The following is a 26,757-nucleotide window of genomic DNA, read 5'->3' as shown; positions in this document are numbered from 1 at the left end:
TCATCAAGCCCCATATCCCAATCCCTCCCACACACACTCATTCCCTCCCAGACATTTCCCTCCCCTTCCCCCACCCACATCCCACAACCCTTAATACATAGCACATTCATCCAACATTTTAAATAAGTACATACATACATACCTACAGGGTGCGATTTGTCCAAAAACCAGAGGGGGGGATGTTTTTTTTTTTTTTTTTTTATCATCATGAAAAAAAAACAAGCAATACATAGGCCTAATTCTCTTCATGCATATGTCTATCATGATATGATAATCGCTGCTAGACGCTCAGTTCTTGTGCTCCCTCTCATTCACGTTGAAATACTGAAACCGAAACTGAAACTTTGAAACTGAAACGCAACTGTTTTGGACAGAACTCCCTAATTCAGTGAACAAATATTTTCATATTCATTGTACAGTAGCCTATACACGGAAATAGCAAAGCCAGCGAATTCTGAGAATGCCGACAGTTCGGGTAAGGTAAACGTTAGTGCCAGCGATGTAAGCAAGTGTAAGAAAACGCTGTCACAACCTGTCTGTTTTTTCATTGTTTTTTTAATGATTGAGGGTTATCCCCCCCATGTATGAAATTCATCCAGCTGAGGTGGGGATGTAAAAACCAGAGGGGGGTTAAATCCCCCCCATCCCCCCCGGCAAATCGCACCCTGCATACCTAAATAAAGGGGAAGAAAAACCAAAACAAAACAAATAACAAACAAATGGGTTCTAATGTCTATTGCTTGGGCAGCATTAACTAAAGTGTGTTATAGATGGAGCTCCATTGGCTATCAAATTGTTTCTTTTTGTTTTGGTCCGCTGACATTGCCTTTTCAATGTTCAAGTAGAATTTCATTAAGGCTTTCCATTTTTCTAATGCAGGTGCCTCTTTATTCTTCCAGTGTTGCAAGATCAATTTTTTAAAGATTAAAGAACAGAAAAGTATCTGCCAACCAGTTGGGTATCGTATTCCCTCTATATCCGGGGTCGGCAATAGGCGGACCGTGGTCCGGGTCCGGACCCAACTGACGTCGTCCCCGGACCGAGACATAATTGCAAAAAAAAAAAAAATGTTTTTTTTTTTAAATGATTTGACCAAGCGGTTTTAACTGATGTTTGGGTGACTTTTACAAACCATTGAAATTTTGTTTAAACTTTATAATGCCAGTAGCCAATCAGAAAGCTGCGAGCTGTGGGACTGGTGCACGCACGAGCTGCAGACAAATTGACTGTGCGTGAGAGTTGAGAGGGAAAGATTAATTGCAGTTTGCGGTTGAAGAGAAAGATAGCATGCTCTAAGAAGAGAAAGGTAGACAGCGAGAACCGAGCTTTAAAACAGGAGTGGACAGACGTGTACATGTTCATTCTGCCTGCGCGCAGCTGTAAGCCTGTGTGCCTGATATGCTCTGAGACGGTGGCACTCGTCAACATGAAACGCCACTACGATATGAAGCACAAATCATTTGATCAAAATAACCCTCTCAAATCCGAACTGCGAGCACAGAAAATACATGATCTTAAAGCCCAGTATGCCCGATCTACCATCATCCTGACTAATTAATTCACTGCAACAACAACGAGCAAACGAGTGCATGGGTGCTGTAGCTGAAACTTTGCTAGGGAATCTACTGGACACTATGTTTAATGTTAATAATATGGAAAAACACAATAAACACTGTTGAAATATTATTGAAATGTAGACATTCATTTGATCTGATAGTCAGTTGTTGACCAAACAGACACTACTAGCGCCTATACTTATATTGGCTAAATATGCCACTGAATCATAATGCATAGGCTACCTTGACTGTTGGTGCATAAAACACATGCAGTCCTATATCAGTGAAATCAAAGGTCATAAAAAATGTGTGATAGACCTCCGGACCCAAGCTTGAGGAACATTTTGGAAACTGGACCCCTTAGAATTTTAATTGGTTACCCCTGCTCTATATCTTGGAAAATACATGTTTTTGGAGTTAATATTACTTTTTTATCTGGGTATTTTGAAAGCCACCTCCCAATATCCTCCCATTTCTTCTTAATTTTTTCACAATACCAAAAGGCATGCATGAGAGAATCAGTGTGTTGGTTACATTTTAGACAGATACCAGATTGTCCTTTATAAAATGTTTAAATTTTATCTCTGGTATAATATATTCTTGTCATTATTTTAAACTGAATTAAGCGCACATTTTCATTAGTGGTTATCTTATATGAGAGAGTCAGGCAGTCCTTCCACTTATCTTTAATGTTATATCCTAAATCTTCAGTCCACTTGTTATAAATATTTTCTAGTAACTGGTCATTGCCTTCCTTTTTTATTAAGATATTATATACAGAGCCTATCAGCTTCTTCCTTCTCCCCTCCTGGTTACCTCTTCCCCCTTGGTCACACCCTCCGCCAACTCAACCTGGACTTCCACTGCTACGCCGATGACACCCAGATATACGTCACCACCAAATCCCTCCAAAATCCTCCCCTCACCCACATCGAAACTTGCATCTCCACAATAAAAACTTGGCTTACTCACAACTTCCTCAAACTGAACAGTGACAAAACTGAGCTCCTCCTCATTGGCACCAAATCCACTCTCAATAAAACTGGTCCCATTTCACTCACCATCGACTCCTCAACCATCACCCCCTCCACCCAGGTACGCAATCTCGGTGTCATCATGGACCCCACCCTTACCTTCACTCCCCATGTCAGCCACATCATCAAGACCTCATATTTCCACCTCCGCCGCATCCCCCCCTGTTTGTACTACCCCCCCCCCCCCTCCCCCTCCCCTCTTTGCGGTTGAAGAGAAAGATAGCATGCTCTAAGAAGAGAAAGGTAGACAGCGAGAACCGAGCTTTAAAACAGGAGTGGACAGACGTGTACATGTTCATTCTGCCTGCGCGCAGCTGTAAGCCTGTGTGCCTGATATGCTCTGAGACGGTGGCACTCGTCAACATGAAACGCCACTACGATATGAAGCACAAATCATTTGATCAAAATAACCCTCTCAAATCCGAACTGCGAGCACAGAAAATACATGATCTTAAAGCCCAGTATGCCCGATCTACCATCATCCTGACTAATTAATTCACTGCAACAACAACGAGCAAACGAGTGCATGGGTGCTGTAGCTGAAACTTTGCTAGGGAATCTACTGGACACTATGTTTAATGTTAATAATATGGAAAAACACAATAAACACTGTTGAAATATTATTGAAATGTAGACATTCATTTGATCTGATAGTCAGTTGTTGACCAAACAGACACTACTAGCGCCTATACTTATATTGGCTAAATATGCCACTGAATCATAATGCATAGGCTACCTTGACTGTTGGTGCATAAAACACATGCAGTCCTATATCAGTGAAATCAAAGGTCATAAAAAATGTGTGATAGACCTCCGGACCCAAGCTTGAGGAACATTTTGGAAACTGGACCCCTTAGAATTTTAATTGGATACCCCTGCTCTATATCTTGGAAAATACATGTTTTTGGAGTTAATATTACTTTTTTATCTGGGTATTTTGAAAGCCACCTCCCAATATCCTCCCATTTCTTCTTAATTTTTTCACAATACCAAAAGGCATGCATGAGAGAATCAGTGTGTTGGTTACATTTTAGACAGATACCAGATTGTCCTTTATAAAATGTTTAAATTTGATCTCTGGTATAATATATTCTTGTCATTATTTTAAACTGAATTAAGCGCACATTTTCATTAGTGGTTATCTTATATGAGAGAGTCAGGCAGTCCTTCCACTTATCTTTAATGTTATATCCTAAATCTTCAGTCCACTTGTTATAAATATTTTCTAGTAACTGGTCATTGCCTTCCTTTTTTATTAAGATATTATATACAGAGCCTATCAGCTTCTTCCTTCTCCCCTCCTGGTTACCTCTTCCCCCTTGGTCACACCCTCCGCCAACTCAACCTGGACTTCCACTGCTACGCCGATGACACCCAGATATACGTCACCACCAAATCCCTCCAAAATCCTCCCCTCACCCACATCGAAACTTGCATCTCCACAATAAAAACTTGGCTTACTCACAACTTCCTCAAACTGAACAGTGACAAAACTGAGCTCCTCCTCATTGGCACCAAATCCACTCTCAATAAAACTGGTCCCATTTCACTCACCATCGACTCCTCAACCATCACCCCCTCCACCCAGGTACGCAATCTCGGTGTCATCATGGACCCCACCCTTACCTTCACTCCCCATATCAGCCACATCATCAAGACCTCATATTTCCACCTCCGCCGCATCGCCAAAATCAGACACTGCCTCCCCCCCCCCTGCTGCTGAATCCCTCATCCATGCCTTCATCTCCTCTCGACTTGACTACTGCAACTGCCTCCTTACTGGCATCTCCTCCCATTCCCTCCATAGACTCCAAATGGTCCAAAACTCTGCTGCCCGCCTCCTCACCCACACCCGGTCCCGTGAACACATCACTCCCGTTCTCCACTCTCTCCACTGGCTCCCCATCAAGCAGCGCATCAACTTCAAAATACTCCTCCTCACCTTCAAAGCTCTTCACCACCTAGCCCCCCCCCTACCTGTCTGACCTCCTCCTCCCCCACCGCCCCTCCCGAGCCACCCGTTCCTCCTCCACTCTCACCCTGACTACACCAACATCCCGATTAAAAACTTTTGGCGACAGAGCATTCTCACGCACTGCACCCCGACTCTGGAATTCCCTCCCCCAATCTGTTCGCCACTCTCCCTCACTCACAACATTCAAGTCCCGCCTCAAAACGTACCTCTTCACCCAAGCCTATGATCTTCCCTATCCCTAGCCACCATTACCCAACTGCCTACACTTCTACCCCCTGTTACATCTCAAAACTCTGTTTTCTTTTTGTGCTGTGTATGCTTGTGTTGTCCCCCCCTTTGCCTGTAAATGTAAATGTGTCCTTCTTGTACTGTCCCCCCTGTTTGTACTACCCCCCCCCCCCCTCCCCCTCCCCTCTATGACTCTGTAATCTGCGACTTTGGGTATCTGATAAAGCGCAATACAAAATAAAGATATTATTATTATTATTATTGACAACACAGAACTTTCCTGCAGACTGAGATCAAAGTTGGAAATAATCCAGTTTTTTAATTGCATATACCTGAAAACTTCTGCATCTTTTAAATTATATTGACTTTTAAGTTTCTGGAAGGGTAGAACTGAGTTCTGTCTACTAATGTCTGATATCTTCTGAATACCTCGGTTTGACCACTATCCCACTGTAGCTGGGAGTTTTGGATATTTATTAAGGGGTTGTTCCAAAGATGTATATGTCTAGGTAGCCCCATTTCTTGGCCTAGCATTCCCTTGATTTTGTTCCAAGCATTTAATGTACTGTTGATAATAAAGTTTGTCGATTTAACCCTGTCCCTGGAAAAGAGAGCTACAAGTAGGCTGTTTTTTTGTAATTGATTGTTTTCTATCTCTATCCCTGGATCCTCGTTTGTGTTATTGATAACACGATCGACATAGAACATCTGTGCAGCTAAATGGTAAGGTTTAGGCCCCCCTCATCTTTTGGATAGTGCAACAGTTTCCTTTTCAATCTACTTGCTATAACCGGAAATCAGGGAATCCAATGGTACCTCATTTTGAAAATCGGTCGTACGGTTCAAAAGTTGCGTGTGTTAGAAAAGTCCAACTTTGACCTGTTGGTGGCGCTAGAGTGGTGTAATGAGAGCCATGAAACTTGGTGTGAATGAAGAAGGGACTGTCCTTAATGTGTGTGCCAAATTTCACAAAAAGTTACCATATGGTTCTAGGGGCTGCCATTGACTCCCATGGTACAAGAATAATAACTAGAATGCGTTTCGTGAACGAACTGCGAGAGTGTGCTTGCTCTGTTGCGGCCATGACAGAGAGAACAAGTGCCTTGGAATTAGTCTCTTCCCCTCCTAGTCTCCTAGAAGAGTGAAGAAAGTAAAGAAGAGTGGAAGAAGAAAAGAAGAAAAGAAAGAAGAGTGCAAGAAAGAAAGAAGAGTGGAAAGAGTGAACAAGAGTGGCTCTGGATAAAGACAGTAAAGAGAGAGTGAAGAGGGAAAATATTGAAAGAAGGAGAAAAAAAAGTGAAGCAGAGAGATGGAGTGTGAGAGAAAGTAGAGTGAGAGGGATAGAGAGAAAGAAGGAGAGAGAAAAAAAGGAGAGTATTTGCAGGGCTCTACGCTAAGGTTTTTCCCAAGGAGCACATGTGCTCCTAAATGAAAACATTTAGGAGCACACAAAAGAAATTTAGGAGCACAGCAGGTTTTTTTTACGCGGAAGCAAAGCATGTCATACTCATTTGCGACCTATAGTTACAAACATTGTATTTTCCAACGTTTAACCCCAATCATGTTCAGTTATTCCAAAGCAATTTAGCTGGTAAATTGATCAAATTACTGCATTTGTTCATACAACGCTTTGGTTGACCTCTTATTAATTGTTATTAGTAGTATCTTACATAGCCAGCTTTACTTAAAGTTTATTGTAAGATATAGCTTGTTTGACTTAATGCAGTTAGAGTTAGACTGTAGGTCTAGTATCTAACGTAAGCAACACTTTTACTGTATAGCTAGAGAGCACGTGTATCACATTGGTTTATAGTCTGTCAAATTAGTTCTAGTTATTGGTGTTCGTTGGCATAAAAAGTTAGTCTTCTCTTATAAGCCTATAGTACATCTGATTAGAGCTAGCAACCATGAAAAACCTCTTCTGAAACTAAGAAGGATAACTATGACTAAATGTGACTAAAAGTAATATGCATTTTTGTCTTCAGACTGAATCTAAAATAGCTGCCAAAATTAATACATCTCAGTGTTCATTTTGGCAGCTATTTTAGATTCAGCAGCTATTTTAGATTCAGTGCATATTAGTTTTAGTCACATTTAGTCATAGTTATCCTTCTTAGTTTCAGTCTAGTTTTCGAAAACTGAGCACACTACAACAGCTACATCCTCAAACGTTTTTCAGTTAACCTAATGATTCAAGGTCTCTCATGAATCGTTACTCCCAGGACACGGGTTAATGTTAACTCACGCTATCGGCCACAACAAGTTAACCATTCTTTCAGTATAAGCAACTTTTGCATAGCCCCGCACAGCTAGGATAGCTCACGTTACCGTAGTAGGAATACAAGCCTTAGCTCACTATATCCACACAACTAAATTCATGAATTACTTCACAGGTTTACTTAACAACTTGAATTAAGGAAAATGATCCCCCGTTACGGCTAGCTGAAACTGCCAGTGGATACTCCCGTTACGTAGTGTTAGTTAGCCTTTAGCCCCGTACTCAGATGTTACAGCTGCTTAACACAGCTAGGATAGCTCTGCTTAACACAGCTAACGTTACCGTAGTGGGAATACAAGCCTTAGCTCACTATATCCACACAACTAAATTCATGAATTACTTCAAAGGTTTACTTCACAACTTGAATTAAGGAAAATGGCGTCTCCAACGTTAACGTAACATTAATTTATATGTTAGCTGCTACGGCTAACTATCAGTTTCCATTAAAATTTCAGTCAGTACACTGAAAATGCTGCCATTCAACTCACCTTAACGAAGTGGAAATACGGTAGCTAGGTTAGAAACTGTAGTTAGTGTGCTTGCCCGAAGGGAAGCACAGTATTGTTATCGTCAAGTTTTCTTTATTAGTGTGCTTGCCCGAAGGGAAGCACAGTATTGTTATCGTCAAGTTTTCTTTATTTATTTATTCTCCCCGTTTTTCTTGCAGCTAACTCCTCCTCGCCCGTTTGAGCTAGAGACGCCATTCAAACACCAAAACATCCGGCCCGATCCGGTGCAGGTTGCTATGACTTTTCGTGGCGATACTCTTTGCCACTCCTTTTTTATCCCTCTTTTTCATCCCCTTTTTCTCTCATTGACTAACATGGGGAAGGTTGAGCCATTGTGACGTCACGCACTCTAGCCAACTGACATTAGATCAGTTGACATAGGAGAAGCTCTCTTAAATGCCAGAAGTGGTTAGATAGAGAGTGCAAAATATTAAAACGAATGTAGTGGCAACAGTTTCAGGTACAGTTTATACACCCGCTCTAATAGTGTTAACCAGTATGTGAGTAACGTGGGTTTTATTAAGGCATAGCGTGTGTAATGTGTAGCTATTTCCTTCCGTTTGTTAACCTTTCCGGCTGTCTGTATACCAGCAGCAGAGCGGAGCATTTCACTCCCCTGCAATCTCGGATTGAAATAGCTACACAATACACACGCTATGCTTTAATAAAATTCACGTTTTACGAGACACCAACAGAGGCACAACCGACAAGTCTTACCATTGAAGATCTTTGACGTTCGGTCTGAAACTTCATCCAGCCATCCAGGTTAATCCAAGTTGTTATGGAGAACGACAGTTGCATCAATCATATTTCATTAAAACTTCACACTTCTTACATTGGACATATCCACCAGCCTAATTAGAATCTGCATTGTCTACTGAGCAGAAAATTCTCCATACAGTAGATTTCCCTTCGTTTAGTATCATTTTAAACTTTCCAGATGACTGTATTGCCCTCGCTCGTCAAGTGATACGTGTCCAGAAACAAGGCTCCTTTGACTGGATAGCCAGAGCTAGCATAACTGCCATTGAAATCCAATGGTAATGCTACCTAGCTAGGTATGCTAATTGTCGGTATCCATCGTTAACTCGTTAATCGTTAACCATCATGTCACTGGCTTTAATTTAAGAATGGCATGTTAGTAGTACATTTAGTAGTACATTTAATATCAGTACACTTGATTCATTACTGCTGATGTGTTACTTATATATGTTACTTATTAGCAGCTAGCTACCTAGCTAGCCACTGTGTTCCGATGTGTTTTCAGTTAGCGTTAGCGGCAAGCTAGCTGCTGTAATAGTTCAGTTGAGCTTCAGTTAAGACGCTGCGTACCGTACTTCATCATCACATTCGATTATTTATTACAAACAAATTCGAATTGACATTGACATCCACAATGTAAGTACTGCAAGCTAGACTACTATGCAGTTGACACAACACAGGAGGTCCCTGGGCCTGAGAAGGTAAGGGAATGAGTTTAATGTGGCTATAATATGGAATTTTAAATGTGCCTAAAACTAGACTAAATTGTAATGAGTTTTCGAAAACTAGACTGAAACTAAGAAGGATAACTATGACTAAATGTGACTAAAACTATATGCATTTTTGTCTTAAGACTGAATCTAAAAATAGCTGCCAAAATGAACACTGAGATAGGGGACCCCTTAATCTGCAATTCATGGTTGCTAGCTCTAATCAGATGTACTACCTAGGCTTATAAGAGAAGACTAACTTTGTATGGCAACGAACACCAATAACTAGAACTAATTTGACAGACTATAAACCAATGTGATACACGTGCTCTCTATCTATACAGTAAAAGTGTTGCTTACGTTTGATACTACACCTACAGACTAACTCTAACTGCATTAAGTCTAACATATAGGCCTATCTTACAATAAACTTTAAGTAAAGCTGGCTATGTAACCGCATTCATTCTAATATTGTTGCAGAGATGTTTCCTTTTACCAAGATAGCAATTTCAACAATTCACTTAGCTCAGTAAGTCAGTATAACGAAACTCTGAGATACCCTCATATGTCTAAACGTCAGTGGAGCCAAAATATAATGGTTGAGCTTGGTTGCTTGCTAAAATATATTGGAAGAAGGCCCCACTACACTGATTGAGTAGATGTAAATACATGTTAATTCATAGGCACTTGTTCTCTCTGTCACAGAGCAAGCACACTCTCGCAGTTCGTTCACGAAACGCATTCTAGTTTATTTATTTATTTATTCTCCCCGTTTTTCTTGCAGCTAACTCCTCCTCGCCCGTTTGAGCTAGAGACGCCATTCAAACACCAAAATGTCCGGCCCGATCCGGTGCAGGTTGCTATGACTTTTCGTGGCGATACTCTTTGCCACTCCTTTTTTATCCCTCTTTTTCATCCCCTTTTTCTCTCATTGACTAACATGGGGAAGGTTGAGCCATTGTGACGTCACGCACTCTAGCCAACTGACATTAGATCAGTTGACATAGGAGAAGCTCTCTTAAATGCCAGAAGTGGTTAGATAGAGAGTGCAAAATATTAAAACGAATGTAGTGGCAACAGTTTCAGGTACAGTTTATACACCCGCTCTAACAGTGTTAACCAGTATGTGAGTAACGTGGGTTTTATTAAGGCATAGCGTGTGTAATGTGTAGCTATTTCATTCCGTTTGTTAACCTTTCCGGCTGTCTGTATACCAGCAGCAGAGCGGAGCATTTCACTCCCCTGCAATCTCGGAATGAAATAGCTACACAATGCACACGCTATGCTTTAATAAAATTCACGTTTTACGAGACACCAACAGTGGCACAACCGACAAGTCTTACCATTGAAGATCTTTGACGTTCGGTCTGAAACTTCATCCAGCCATCCAGGTTAATCCAAGTTGTTATGGAGAACGACAGTTGCATCAATCATATTTCATTAAAACTTCACACTTCTTACATTGGACATATCCACCAGCCTAATTAGAATCTGCATTGTCTACTGAGCAGAAAATTCTCCATACAGTAGATTTCCCTTCGTTTAGTATCATTTTAATCTTTCCAGATGACTGTATTGCCCTCGCTCGTCAAGTGATACGTGTCCAGAAACAAGGCTCCTTTGACTGGATAGCCAGAGCTAGCATAACTGCCATTGAAATCCAATGGTAATGCTACCTAGCTAGGTATGCTAATTGTCGGTATCCATCTTAACTCGTTAATCGTTAACCATCATGTCACTGGCTTTAATTTAAGAATGGCATGTTAGTAGTACATTTAATATCAGTACACTTGATTCATTACTGCTGATGTGTTACTTATATATGTTACTTATTAGCAGCTAGCTACCTAGCTAGCCACTGTGTTCCGATGTGTTTTCAGTTAGCGTTAGCGGCAAGCTAGTTGCTGTAATAGTTGAGTTGAGCTTCAGTTAAGACGCTGCGTACCGTACTTCATCATCACATTCGATTATTTATTACAAACAAATTCGAATTCAGCTGTAGGCATGAGATCTGTATCTTGGAGACTAATTGCATCCACAATGTAAGTACTGCAAGCTAGACTACTATGCAGTTGACACAACACAGGAGGTCCCTGGGCCTGAGAAGGGAAGGGAATGAGTTTAATGTGGCTATAATATGGAATTTTAAATGTGCCTAAAACTAGACTAAATTGTAATGAGTTTTCGAAAACTAGACTGAAACTAAGAAGGATAACTATGACTAAATGTGACTAAAACTAATATGCATTTTTGTCTTAAGACTGAATCTAAAAATAGCTGCCAAAATGAACACTGAGATAGGGGACCCCTTAATCTGCAATTCATGGTTGCTAGCTCTAATCAGATGTACTACCTAGGCTTATAAGAGAAGACTAACTTTGTATGGCAACGAACACCAATAACTAGAACTAATTTGACAGACTATAAACCAATGTGATACACGTGCTCTCTATCTATACAGTAAAAGTGTTGCTTACGTTTGATACTACACCTACAGACTAACTCTAACTGCATTAAGTCTAACATATAGGCCTATCTTACAATAAACTTTAAGTAAAGCTGGCTATGTAACCGCATTCATTCTAATATTGTTGCAGAGATGTTTCCTTTTACCAAGATAGCAATTTCAACAATTCACTTAGCTCAGTAAGTCAGTATAACGAAACTCTGAGATACCCTCATATGTCTAAACGTCAGTGGAGCCAAAATATAATGGTTGAGCTTGGTTGCTTGCTAAAATATATTGGAAGAAGGCCCCACTACACTGATTGAGTAGATGTAAATACATGTTAATTCATAGGCACTTGTTCTCTCTGTCACAGAGCAAGCACACTCTCGCAGTTCGTTCACGAAACGCATTCTAGTTACTCTTATTCTTTCTCAAAGTTGAATTGAGAGGGACAGAGAAATACGGTTCCTCTTATTCTTTTTCAAAGTTGAATTGAGAGGGACAGAGAAAATGCGGTTCCTTGGATTTGGCGGAGGTGTCAGTGAGAAGCACAGCTGCAAGCCAGTTTAATGACCCTATTATGATGTCATAATAGCAGAGAGCTCTGCCATGCAAGTCTATGGAGAAAAAAGGGGATGAAAAAGAGGAATAAAAAAGGAGTGGCAAGGGGTACCGCCACGAAAAGTCATAGCAGCTTGCACCGGATCGGGCCGGACGTTTTGGTGTTTGAATGGCGTCTCTAGCTCAATCGGGCGAGGAGTAGTTAGCTGCAAGAAAAACGTACGGAATAAATAAATAAACTAGAATGCGTTTCGTGAACGAACTGCGAGAGTGTGCTTGCTCTGTTGCGGCCATGACCGAGAGAACAAGTGCCTTGGAATTGGGGCAGGTGTCAGCTCTCCAGCTCTCCCTGCTGGATGAGCATGCACAAATGAGTATGCACAAATGAGTATGCATGAGTGAGTATGCAGGAGTGAGTATGCATGAGTGAGTAAACATGAGTGAGTATGCACGAGTGAGTATGCATGAGTGAGTATGCATGAGTGAGTATGCTTGAGTGAGTATGCATGAGTGCGTATGCATGAGTGAGTATGCATGAGTGAGTATGCATGAGTGAGTAAACATGAGTGAGTATGCACGAGTGAGTAAACATGAGTGAGTATGCATGACTGAGTATGCATGAGTGAGTAAACATGAGTGAGTACGCATGAGTGAGTACGCATGAGTGAGTAAACATGAGTGAGTAAACATGAGTGAGTATGCATGAGTAAGTATGCATGAGTGAGTATGCACGAGTGAGTATGCATGAGTGAGTATGCACGAGTGAGTAAACATGAGTGAGTATGCATGAGTGAGTAGAGCCCTGGTATGGAAGGTGTCTCTTAATATTCCTAGTTATACAGTTGAATGGAGAGGGACAGAGAGAGAAGAGGAACCGTGCGCAGGTGTCAGTGAGAGTTGTCAGTGAATCACAGGTGCAAGCCAGTTTAATGAGCCTATTATGATGTCATAATGCCTCAAAGTTCTGCCATGCAAGTCTATGGAGAAAAAAGGTGATGGAAAAAGAGGAATAAAAAAGGAGTGGCAAGGAGTACCGCCACGAAAAGTCATAGCAGCTTGCACCGGATCGGGCCGGACGTTTTGGTGTTTGAACGGCGTCTCTATCTCAATCGGGCGAGGAGTAGTTAGCTGCAAGAAAAACTACTAGAATAAAAAAAATAGTAAAAAACGAAGAACAATAGTGTGCTTCCCTTCGGGCAAGCACACTAACTAGAATGCGTTTCGTGAACGAACTGCGAGAGTGTGCTTGCTCTGTTGCGGCCATGACCGAGAGAACAAGTGCCTTGGAATTGGGGCAGGTGTCAGCTCTCCAGCTCTGCCTGCTGGATGAGCATGCACAAATGAGTATGCACAAATGAGTATGCATGAGTGAGTATGCATGAGTGAGTATGCATGAGTGAGTAAACATGAGTGAGTATGCACGAGTGAGTATGCATGAGTGAGTATGCATGAGTGAGTATGCATGAGTGAGTATGCATGAGTGAGTAAACATGAGTGAGTATGCACGAGTGAGTAAACATGAGTGAGTATGCATGAGTGAGTATGCATGAGTGAGTAAACATGAGTGAGTACGCATGAGTGAGTACGCATGAGTGAGTAAACATGAGTGAGTAAACATGAGTGAGTATGCATGAGTAAGTATGCATGAGTGAGTATGCACGAGTGAGTATGCATGAGTGAGTATGCACGAGTGAGTAAACATGAGTGAGTATGCATGAGTGAGTAGAGCCCTGGTATGGAAGGTGTCTCTTAATATTCCTAGTTATACAGTTGAATGGAGAGGGACAGAGAGAGAAGAGGAACCGTGCGCAGGTGTCAGTGAGAGTTGTCAGTGAATCACAGGTGCAAGCCAGTTTAATGAGCCTATTATGATGTCATAATGCCTCCAAGTTCTGCCATGCAAGTCTATGGAGAAAAAAGGTGATGGAAAAAGAGGAATAAAAAAGGAGTGGCAAGGAGTACCGCCACGAAAAGTCATAGCAGCTTGCACCGGATCGGGCCGGACGTTTTGGTGTTTGAACGGCGTCTCTATCTCAATCGGGCGAGGAGTAGTTAGCTGCAAGAAAAACTACTAGAATAAAAAAAATTGTAAAAAACGAAGAACAATAGTGTGCTTCCCTTCGGGCAAGCACACTAACTAGAATGCGTTTCGTGAACGAACTGCGAGAGTGTGCTTGCTCTGTGACAGAGAGAACAAGTGCCTATGAATTAACATGTATTTACATCTACTCAATCAGTGTAGTGGGGCCTTCTTCCAAAATATTTTAGCAAGCAACCAAGCTCAACCATTATATTTTGGCTCCACTGACGTTTAGACATATGAGGGTATCTCAGAGTTTCGTTATACTGACTTACTGAGCTAAGTGAATTGTTGAAATTGCTATCTTGGTAAAAGGAAACATCTCTGCAACAATATTGGAATGAATGCGGTTACATAGCCAGCTTTACTTAAAGTTTATTGTAAGATAGGCCTATATGTTAGACTTAATGCAGTTAGAGTTAGACTGTAGGTCTAGTATCAAACGTAAGCAACACTTTTACTGTATAGCTAGAAAGCACGTGTATCACATTGGTTTATAGTCTGTCAAATTAGTTCTAGTTATTGGTGTTCGTTGGCATAAAAAGTTAGTCTTCTCTTATAAGCCTATAGTACATCTGATTAGAGCTAGCAACCATGAAAAACCTCTTCTGAAACTAAGAAGGATAACTATGACTAAATGTGACTAAAACTAATATGCATTTTTGTCTTAAGACTGAATCTAAAATAGCTGCCAAAATTAATACATCTCAGTGTTCATTTTGGCAGCTATTTTAGATTCAGCAGCTATTTTAGATTCAGTGCATATTAGTTTTAGTCACATTTAGTCATAGTTATCCTTCTTAGTTTCAGTCTAGTTTTCGAAAACTGAGCACACTACAACAGCTACATCCTCAAACGTTTTTCAGTTAACCTAATGATTCAAGGTCTCTCATGAATCATTACTCCCAGGACACGGGTTAATGTTAACTCACGCTATCGGCCACAACAAGTTAACCATTCTTTCAGTATAAGCAACTTTTGCATAGCCCCGCACAGCTAGGATAGCTCACGTTACCGTAGTAGGAATACAAGCCTTAGCTCACTATATCCCCACAACTAAATTCATGAATTACTTCACAGGTTTACTTAACAACTTGAATTAAGGAAAATGATCCCCCGTTACGGCTAGCTGAAACTGCCAGTGGATACTCCCGTTACGTAGTGTTAGTTAGCCTTTAGCCCCGTACTCAGATGTTACAGCTGCTTAACACAGCTAGGATAGCTCTGCTTAACACAGCTAACGTTACCGTAGTGGGAATACAAGCCTTAGCTCACTATATCCACACAACTAAATTCATGAATTACTTCAAAGGTTTACTTCACAACTTGAATTAAGGAAAATGGCGTCTCCAACGTTAACGTAACGTTAATTTATATGTTAGCTGCTACGGCTAACTATCAGTTTCCATTAAAATTTCAGTCAGTACACTGAAAATGCTGCCATTCAACTCACCTTAACGAAGTGGAAATACGGTAGCTAGGTTAGAAACTGTAGTTACTCTTATTCTTTCTCAAAGTTGAATTGAGAGGGACAGAGAAATACGGTTCCTCTTATTCTTTTTCAAAGTTGAATTGAGAGGGACAGAGAAAATGCGGTTCCTTGGATTTGGCGGAGGTGTCAGTGAGAAGCACAGCTGCAAGCCAGTTTAATGACCCTATTATGATGTCATAATGGCAGGGAGCTCTGCCATGCAAGTCTATGGAGAAAAAAGGGGATGAAAAAGAGGAATAAAAAAGGAGTGGCAAGGGGTACCGCCACGAAAAGTCATAACAGCTTGCACCGGATCGGGCCGGACGTTTTGGTGTTTGAATGGCGTCTCTAGCTCAATCGGGCGAGGAGTAGTTAGATGCAAGAAAAACGTACGGAATAAATAAATAAACTAGAATGCGTTTCGTGAACGAACTGCGAGAGTGTGCTTGCTCTGTTGCGGCCATGACCGAGAGAACAAGTGCCTTGGAATTGGGGCAGGTGTCAGCTCTCCAGCTCTCCCTGCTGGATGAGCATGCACAAATGAGTATGCACAAATGAGTATGCATGAGTGAGTATGCATGAGTGAGTATGCATGAGTGAGTAAACATGAGTGAGTATGCACGAGTGAGTATGCATGAGTGAGTATGCATGATTGAGTATGCATGAGTGAGCATGCATGAGTGAGTATGCATGAGTGAGTAAACATGAGTGAGTATGCACGAGTGAGTAAACATGAGTGAGTATGCATGAGTGAGTATGCATGAGTGAGTAAACATGAGTGAGTACGCATGAGTGAGTACGCATGAGTGAGTAAACATGAGTGAGTAAACATGAGTGAGTAGAGCCCTGGTATGGAAGGTGTCTCTTAATATTCCTAGTTATACAGTTGAATGGAGAGGGACAGAGAGAGAAGAGGAACTGTGCGCAGGTGTCAGTGAGAGTTGTCAGTGAATCACAGGTTCAAGCCAGTTTAATGAGCCTATTATGATGTCATAATGCCTCAAAGTTCTGCCATGCAAGTCTATGGAGAAAAAAGGTGATGGAAAAAGAGGAATAAAAAAGGAGTGGCAAGAGTACCGCCACGAAAAGTCATAGCAGCTTGCACCGGATCGGGCCGGACGTTTTGGTGTTTGAACGGCGTCTCTATCTCAATCGGGCGAGGAGTAGTTAGCTGCAAGAAAAACTACTAGAATAAAAAAATAGTAAAAAACGAAGAACAATAGTGTGCTTCCCTTCGGGCAAGCACACTAATAAAGAAAACTTGACGATAGCAATACTGTGCTTCCCTTCGGGCAAGCACACTAATAAAGAAAACTTGATGATAACAATACTGTGCTTCCCTTCGGGCAAGCACACTAATAAGAAAGCCTACAATAACAATAGGTTACCTCCTACCGGAGGAAACCTAATTAACATCAGCATCAAGGTCTGACTCATTTGGTATCTCACCGAAATAGAAGCAGGAAACCTAATTAACATCAGCATCAAGGTCTGACTCATTTGGTATCTCACCGAAATAGAAGCAGGAAACCTAATTAACATCAGCATCAAGGTCTGACTCATTTGGTATCTCACCGAAATAGAAGCAGGAAACCTAATTAACATCAGCATCAAGGTCTGACTCATTTGGTATCTCACCGAAATAGAAGCAGGAAACCTAATTAACATCAGCATCAAGGTCTGACTCATTTGGTATCTCACCGAAATAGAAGCAGGAAACCTAATTAACATCAGCATCAAGGTCTGACTCACTTGGTATCTCACCGAAATAGAAGCAGGAAACCTAATTAACATCAGCATCAAGGTCTGACTCACTTGGTATCTCACCGAAATAGAAGCAGGAAACCTAATTAACATCAGCATCAAGGTCTGACTCATTTGGTATCTCACCGAAATAGAAGCAGGAAACCTAATTAACATCAGCATCAAGGTCTGACTCATTTGGTATCTCACCGAAATAGAAGCAGGAAACCTAATTAACATCAGCATCAAGGTCTGACTCATTTGGTATCTCACCGAAATAGAAGCAGGAAACCTAATTAACATCAGCATCAAGGTCTGACTCATTTGGTATCTCACCGAAATAGAAGCAGGAAACCTAATTAACATCAGCATCAAGGTCTGACTCATTTGGTATCTCACCGAAATAGAAGCAGGAAACCTAATTAACATCAGCATCAAGGTCTGACTCATTTGGTATCTCACCGAAATAGAAGCAGGGTCCATCATGCTGCTGAAAGAACTTCCCACAGGCCTTGGCATGGACATCAGCACCTTTCTCAACCAGAAGCTCAACAAAGTATTTACTCCTTCTCTCAATGGCTACATGAAGGGCCGTCTGGCCTACAGAGAAGAAGAACAATCTGAATATCAGAATATCTGTCTGCATAAAACAACATCCAGGTTTTAACAATATACCGAACTCTCACCTTTGTAATAATCATCAGTATATGCCGCATTGACAAATTTCTTCAAATCACCCATCTTCTCAGTGATGGCAAGGAGGGTTTTAACAGTGTCATTTCTGCCATATCTTAGGTTTAGGAGAGCTTTGAGTAAAGCAGTCTTGCCCTTGGACTGATCTGCACAAAGTTAGAAAGGTTATGTTTAACACTTGAAATCTGAGGATTATGTATTTACATAATAGTATAATATTACTTTGATAAGTATCTGAACAAGTCTTTGAATCATAAGGTGGGTACAGTGTCTGCCAAGGCCTGAAACAAATAAAGACATAGGCCTATATCACACAACACTGAAACTGTAAACAGGATACGATCGTCCACAAGTTAGGAGAGTGGATGTTTCTGTAACCTGATGATGTTTTCTAAAGCTTTTTTGCTGTTATTGTTCCCCGTGGGATTAAATATCAGATGGATCCTTGAGGCGTCCTCGTGATTCAAATGTGAGAAGCTGCAAATTCTTTGATAAAGCATATTATTGTTCTGATAAAAATAAATGTGATTGGGAGTTATGGATGGATTTCTCAAGGCAGGCCCAAGCATTGAGTTTGCCATATAACCTAATACACTTGGATAGTACTCTAACTCGTCAATCAAATTACTGTTGTTTAAAAAATACCAAGATGCAAAGCACAAATACTAAACTGCTTCCATTTTTAATCGGTTGATCTTAATACTAACTAGAATGCGTTTCGTGAATGAACTGCGAGAGTGTGCTTGCTCTGTTGCGGCCATGACCGAGAGAACAAGTGCCTTGGAATTGGGGGAGGTGTCAGCTCTCCAGCTCTCCCTGCTGGATGAGCATGCACAAATGAGTATGCACAAATGAGTATGCATGAGTGAGTATGCATGAGTGAGTATGCATGAGTGAGTAAACATGAGTGAGTATGCACGAGTGAGTATGCATGAGTGAGTATGCATGAGTGAGTATGCATGAGTGAGTAAACATGAGTGAGTATGCACGAGTGAGTATGCATGAGTGAGTATGCATGAGTGAGTAAACATGAGTGAGTATGCACGAGTGAGTAAACATGAGTGAGTATGCATGAGTGAGTATGCATGAGTGAGTAAACATGAGTGAGTACGCATGAGTGAGTACGCATGAGTGAGTAAACATGAGTGAGTAAACATGAGTGAGTATGCATGAGTAAGTATGCATGAGTGAGTATGCACGAGTGAGTATGCATGAGTGAGTATGCACGAGTGAGTAAACATGAGTGAGTATGCATGAGTGAGTAGAGCCCTGGTATGGAAGGTGTCTCTTAATATTCCTAGTTATACAGTTGAATGGAGAGGGACAGAGAGAGAAGAGGAACCGTGCGCAGGTGTCAGTGAGAGTTGTCAGTGAATCACAGGTGCAAGCCAGTTTAATGAGCCTATTATGATGTCATAATGCCTCAAAGTTCTGCCATGCAAGTCTATGGAGAAAAAAGGTGATGGAAAAAGAGGAATAAAAAAGGAGTGGCAAGGAGTACCACCACGAAAAGTCATAGCAGCTTGCACCGGATCAGGCCGGACGTTTTGGTGTTTGAACGGCGTCTCTATCTCAATCGGGCGAGGAGTAGTTAGCTGCAAGAAAAACTACTAGAATAAAAAAAATAGTAAAAAACGAAGAACAAGCACACTAATAATGACCGATTTAATCGAATTTACAAAAAAAGACAGAATTTTCTAACAGGGACTTCTGTAGAATTGCAGTCGCTTAATTGATATGACACCTCAGGAAATTATTATACATACTTGATTTTTTTATCACACAAGGAGAGAGGCAATATTTTACATTAACATTTTTGTCATCTTCCCCCTTACAGGCAGAGTCAGTCAGGTATTTCATAGCACGACGCAGATACTGCTCCAGTCCCTCTAGCTGGGCAACCTCTCCACTTGACACTGCTGTGAAGAGCCTTTTGATGTCAAATTTGTCTTTGTCTTGAGCAGCTTCACCTGTTATTCCTCTGATACCCCTGCATTAGAGAAGATTATATGTGAAAAACATAGCTCTGACAGCATTAGGACCATAGAATTCAAGGTTCCATAGGACTTGTTATAAATATGTAACTTCATATTCCAAACATATAAGGTGTCACTACATATAGGTGAGCCATAATACAAAATAATAGTTTACACTTTTTTATAAAATATATTTTTTTAATTGTTTGGAACAGAAAAGGTTGTGGACACTTTATGAGGGTGACAATTTATGTTTGAGTCCAATAGACAATAAAATGTATCATTTCAAACTCAATTCAATTCAATTCAATTTTATTTGTATAGCGCCATAACAATACAATTGCCTCTAGGCGCTTAACAGAGCCCAAAGCCTAAACCCCCTTAGTGCATGCACAATGGCAACAGGGGCAAGGAAAAACTCCCTGTTAGGCAGGAACAGGGGCGTCGTACTTTATCGATTGGACATTCGTAAATGGAGTTTAGAAAAACGTCTTCTTACCTGTTGTTACTACGTTCGAGAATGAGGTAAATATCTTTACATATCGTGTATCATAGCGGGAGGGGGCGAGAGGAAGAAACAATCTCACAACCTGACCCTGTAACGGGCAGATTGACTAAAACACGGTGCTCGTCCCACCCTTTGGAAACAGCATACCCGAACCACTTTGAGGAATAGGGGATCATGATTTTTCAACACTTAAAAAGCACATTATTTTACGTTTATAATAATCAGCGCTTGTGTCGTCGTGCGTTTGTTTCGTATTACTATTTTTTTTTTTTTCAATTTTGTTGAGGGGGGGACAACTTTATGCGAGGGGGGGGCGTGTCCCCCCGTGTCCCCACCATATGTTTCGGTAGTGACTGTTTCAGTAGTGACAATTCTAGCTAACTTTAAGCATAAATAAAGAATTCTAGCAAGCACACGGCTTGCAAACAAATCTTTGAAGAGGTGTACGTATGGAATCAGATCAATGCCATAAATATTTTGTAATCTGTAATATAGATTTTGTATCTGTAACATAGATTTAGTATCTGTGAAACCATCTACACTTTCAAAACCTATCTACAGATACGGATTTCAAATACGAAATGTATCTACACTTTCAAAAACTATCTTCACTTTCAAAATGTATTTACAGATACAGATTTCAAATACGAAATGTATCTACACTTTCAAAAACTATCTACACTTTCAAAAACTATCTACACTTTCAAACACTATCTTCACTTTCAAAATCTATTTGCAGATACGGATTTCAGTTACGCATTACGGATAGGGATACGGATTTCTGTTACGAATTACAAAATCTTTTTGGCACTGTTTTTACAGCCTTTCTAAAGAGCCAATCAGCGCTTTTGGCAGATTTTCTAAAGCGCCAATCAACACATTGTATCCTGTACTGACTAGCCAATCAGCGCTAGCTTGCTGGCAACTGCTGGCCCGCTCATTATTCAATAGTTATAACCTAAATCTGCCACCGCTCTGCCTAGGGAGAGATCTGGGGTCTCCCCTGCACCGTTTGAATACAATTCAATTTGAACGCCGTGGGGGAAGTTAAACAAGCATGCCTTATGTCTGGCCCAAAGGGCTGATGAACACCTGTACTATTTAGTTAATCTTAGTCTCTGGCGATTCAGAGATCGCTTGGCTGCAGAACGCATTATAACTAAGAAATTGGTCTCAGCCACATAGCAAATAGAAACTAATGAAAGTGTGGCGAGAACTCCAGCTTGCTGCCTCATATATCTCTTCCACTGAGACGCTAGAAAACTCGCTTCCACAAAAAATACACAATAAAACGTTTTCAAGGACTTCAGAAAATGGTTACAAATAGCCTACCCCAAAGTGCAATGAAAAGAAACGAAAATGACATTGCAAGGTGGTTTTGAAATCAGGCTGGTCATTATCCAGCTGTTGAGGATGCATGCACTTAACGGTAAACGCCCACCATCACTTTGCATGTGTCTGGAGAACAAGACAATAGCAGTCTGTCTGCTAAATGTTCTCATTGTGATAATGGGTCATATGAATACTGTTCATGGTTAACTTAATTAAATGTGAATAGGAGATCGGTCACGAAAATGCTAACGTTAGCTTTCGTTAGCTACCAAAGCAGATCCTAATATCTTCCATACAACGACAAGGATCTTTGAAACAGGCGGAACGAAGTGTGGAGTGAAAACCACTGACTATGATTGTGCGTTTTACAATGACTTTATTAACAACTCCAAATATAGGACTTCTTACTTGTGCCATTTCTCGGTCTCTGATCCAGCATGTACACCGACTGCTGTATACACCCAACTTTCCCAGCAAGCTATAGCGCTGATTGGCTAGTCAGTAAAGGATACAATGTGTTGATTGGCGCTTTAGAAAATCTGCCAAAAGTGCTGATTGGCTCTTTAGAAAGGAAGTAAAAACAGTGACAAAAAGATTTTGTAATTCGTAACAGAAATCCGTAACTCGTACTTGAAATCCGTATCTGTTTCCGAATCCGTAATGTGTAACTGAAATCCGTAACTGAAATCCATATCTGCAGATATACAGCCGCGGAAAAAATTAAGAGACCACTTCAAAATTATCAGTTTCTCTGGTTTTACTATTTATTGGTATGTGCTAAAGTAAAATGTACATTTTTGTTTTATTCTATATCCTACTGGCAACATTCCTACCAAATTTCAAATAAAAATATTGGCATTTAGATAATTTATTTGCAGAAAAATGACAATTGGTCAAAATAGCAAAAAAGATGCAGTGTCTTCAGATCTCGAATAATGCAAAGAAAACAAGCTCATATTCATTTTTAAACTACACAATACTAATGCTTTAACTTAGGAAGAGTTCAGAAATCAATATTTGGTGGAATAACCTTGATTTAAAATCACAACTTTCATGTGTCTTGGCATGCTCTCCACCAGTCTTTCACATTGCCGTTGGGTGACTTTATGCTACTCCTGGCGCAAGAATTCAAGCAGCTCGGCTTCTTTTCATGGCTTGCGACCATCCATCTTCCTCTTGATCACATTTCAGAGTTTTTTTTATGGGATTCAGGTCTCGAAATTGGGCTGGCCATGACAGGGTCCTGATCTGGTGATACTCCATCCACACCTTTACTGGCCTGGCTGTGTGGCATGGAGCATTGCCCTGCTGGAAAAAACACTTCTCAGAGTTGGGGAACATTGTCAGAGCAAAAGGAAGCAAGTTTTTCTTCCGGGACAACGTTGTACTTTGCCTGGCTGAGGTTTGTAAAAGACCATAAGGATTGAACCAAAGCCGACTGGAGGCTCCATGCCACACAGCCAGGCCAGTAAAGGTGTGGATGGAGTATCACCAGATCAGGACCCTGTCATGGCCAGCCCAATTTCGAGACCTGAATCCCATAAAAAACCTCTGAAATGTGATCAAGAGGAAGATGGATGGTCACAAGCCATGAAAAGAAGCCGAGCTGCTTGAATTCTTGCACCAGGAGTAGCATAAAGTCACCCAACGGCAATGTGAAAGACTGGTGGAGAACATGCCAAGACACATGAAAGTTGTGATTTTAAATCAAGGTTATTTCACCAAATATTGATTTCTGAACTCTTCCTAAGTTAAAGCATTAGTATTGTGTAGTTTAAAAATGAATATGAGCTTGTTTTCTTTGCATTATTCGAGATATGAAGACACTGCATCTTTTTTGCTATTTTGACCAATTGTCATTTTTCTGCAAATAAATGATCTAAATGACAATATTTTTATTTGAAATTTGGTAGGAATGTTGCCAGTAGGTTATAGAATAAAACTAAAATGTACATTTTACTTTAACACATACCAATAAATAGTAAAACCAGAGAAACTGATAATTTTGAAGTGGTCTCTTAATTTTTTCCGCGGCTGTATTTTGAAAGTGAAGATAGTTTTTGAAAGTTTAGATAGTTTTTGAAAGTGTTGATACATTTCGTATTTGAAATTCGTATCTGTAAATAGATTTTGAAAGTGAAGATAGGTTTTGAAAGTGTACAGATACAAAATCTATATTACAGATACAAAATCTATATTACAGATTACAAAATATTTATGGCATTGATCTTATTCCATAGGTACACACATACAAACATAAGATTTTGTATGAAACCCCAAAAGGTTTACTTAATTGAAGAAAACATGGGTTTTGGTAGTGACAATTCTTAAGGTTACACGTCGATTTTCAGACTTTGGAACACATTTATATAAAAACTATGGGATTTAGCTACTTACCATTCAACCATGAGGGACAGGGATGCAGTGTCACTGCATGGTCAAAAATGCAGGGTCGTGGCTAAAACACAGGCTCAACCAATGGACTAAAACTCTTGTGTTTCGGTAGGGACATGATTTTTTGAGTATAGTTAATTGATTTAAAAATTAAACCCACAATAAATCTAAATATTCCAAGTTCTGTTTCAAACCAATCATAAAGATCTTTGAAATGAAATCATTGAAAAGTGTTATTTAAAGGCATTGAAATTTAGATGTCAGGGTTGGGGACAGCTACTTCCCAATAGAAAGTACCCTATACTGTAAATGATGATTTTGTATATATTTAGCTTATCACTATCTCATTTAATGCATTGGGATTATATAGACCATAACATTTTCTTAGTAAATATCTATGCCTAAATACCTAATTGTTTTGTAAATAGTTTTTATTGTTGAGGGCCTGCATATTACACGAATTCGGTAGAATGGCCCATACAAAGTGTAGTGATTATTATGAATTATGACAAACTCACTTGATGAAATTCCTGTTGATTTTGATCTGCGGAGTGGTCTTTCCTACGTCCTCTTGATATTCAGAGTCCATAGGGCTTCTGTCTTTTTCAGTTGGACCCAGTCGAAGAGCAGATGCCCAGTGATCCTTTGTTTCCAGTTCTTTGCTCTGTGCACGCTCTTCGTCAGTCCTGTCATCAACTTCCAGGATGAATGGCTCCCTCTCTTTGCCTTTTGGTGTACCCATGGTGATGTCTGAATGCAATAATACCTGGATGAGGGAAAAGCCATATTTCATGTGCAATATTTCTGAATATACGTAGATGTAATTGGTAAATGGACTGCATTCATATTGTGCTTTTTAACTCAAATTGCTTTAAACAGGGATGCCTCAAACATCTCGCCATTCAAACACCAAAGGCGGAGAATACAGACTAAGTTGCCAACCTGCTCGTCGGGAGTGGTTGGGGGTTCAGCGTCCTGCTCAAGGACACTTTGACATTTGGGGAGAAGAAATTGAAATCAAACTAGTACCTTTCGATTGCTAAACAACTCTACCACCTGAACCACAAGCTTGGGCTTTGAATTCAGCACATCTGAACATCAAATGTAATTGCCTTAGATGTTCAGATGTGCTGAATTCAAAGCCCAAGCTTGTGGTTCAGGAGGTAGAGTCGTTTAGCAATCGGACTGGGCATGTCTGCAGATAAAGAGGTGTTTGGGGTCATCCCCCAAATCATCTCTACACAGGACTGTATATGATCTATAGCCTTGCATATGAGCCATGACAGCAATACACAACACTCAGCCATACTCCAAGATCATATCATCATCGGAAGCTTAATCATATCATAGGACGCTTTGTAAATTCTAAACTTCCTATGTTATAGTCCAGTGATATACTTGTTTTAGACATGCGTGCGTCAGTAGATCCATGAACCTCTGTTGTTATTGGATGACATCTACACTGTGGTACCCCAAGCTCCCCTTAGGGTCCAACTAGAGACAATTGATGGAGAATTCAGGTCATTGGTGGCATTCATCTTGAAGATGGGGGAATTTCCTGATTGAGAGACAAGGGAGCTAACTCGCCACACCCATTGGCTCTTAATCTGCTCCCTGCCACACCCACAATCCCAGCTGAAAAAGCAATCGAGGTAAAAAGACAAGAGTATTTAAAGGGGAGAAGGACGTATGTGGATCTGGAAGGATCATTCTGTGGTGGACCCCTGGTCCTATATGTTAGAGCCTGAATTTGTTTGACTTGCTTATGTTGGATTGATGTATTTCTTTTCTTTTTGCCCAGGAATAGCTGCAAATAAACTACAAATAAACAGCAGGTTTTGTTTGGACACTTAGTCCATGGGCCAGACAACATATTAGTACCATCTGAAGGGGCAACACTTTACCTATACTAAGTTGTTTGTAGGACTGATATAAGTATATTAATATATGATAACCCTTGCAAAAAAGCAGCTTTTCATATTTTTGGGCTTGTTGGAGCCATTTCGGCTGCTTATGATTTATTTGTGATATTTATATTGTTTGGTAATTTCTGTTCTTTCGGAATATTGTAAGTATCGCGATCTAGACCCAGATATGATGGTGTAGCCTGTGTCACAGGGTGCTTAGTGTTGGGCACTGATTGAGTGTCTAAGCCCCGCCCTTTTTGGTGATTCACCTTTACTTACAGGTAACAGGTGGTGGGTTGTTTGAATGAGTTGGCGGGTGTAGTAGGACACAGTTTTTGACCGTGGTCGTGATCGTGTTTATTGTGTAAACCATAAGTTCTATATAATACAATCTGAAACTCTAAAAGTCACGCGTTCTGAACAGCTTTCTACCCTCGTCAAAGTGGATCCGTGCGAAATCGCGTTGGATGCCACAATATAAGTCAAAAACTATCCGAATCAATCAACAAGCCTCCGTGTCAGTCTGTGGATTTGAGCCAAGGAAACTTTCGCAAACAAAGGACTTTGCCTGTTTTGGATTGCCGATACAAA

General features: G+C 40.6%; 1 protein-coding gene across 1 annotated transcript in view; it reads right to left on the bottom strand.

The window, feature by feature from the left end:
- Positions 1-25,001, bottom strand: part of LOC308366914 (transient receptor potential cation channel subfamily V member 1-like) — a gene marked incomplete at both ends in the record, with an annotated part of 34,720 nt that extends 9,719 nt beyond the window's left edge. Inside the window, 4 exons of the mRNA XM_080840710.1 lie at positions 17,819-17,956; positions 18,043-18,195; positions 19,885-20,039; positions 24,778-25,001. Coding sequence (XP_080696836.1) covers positions 17,819-17,956; positions 18,043-18,195; positions 19,885-20,039; positions 24,778-25,001 — 670 coding nt within the window. The remainder of the gene's footprint in view (positions 1-17,818; positions 17,957-18,042; positions 18,196-19,884; positions 20,040-24,777) is intronic.
- Positions 25,002-26,757: the final 1,756 nt, after the last annotated feature.

Source organism: Sprattus sprattus (genome assembly GCF_963457725.1).
Source record: "Sprattus sprattus genome assembly, chromosome: 6".
NCBI classification, from domain to species: domain Eukaryota; kingdom Metazoa; phylum Chordata; class Actinopteri; order Clupeiformes; family Clupeidae; genus Sprattus; species Sprattus sprattus.
Note: the sequence above shows the minus strand (reverse complement) of the source record. Positions and strands in the feature narration are given on the sequence as shown.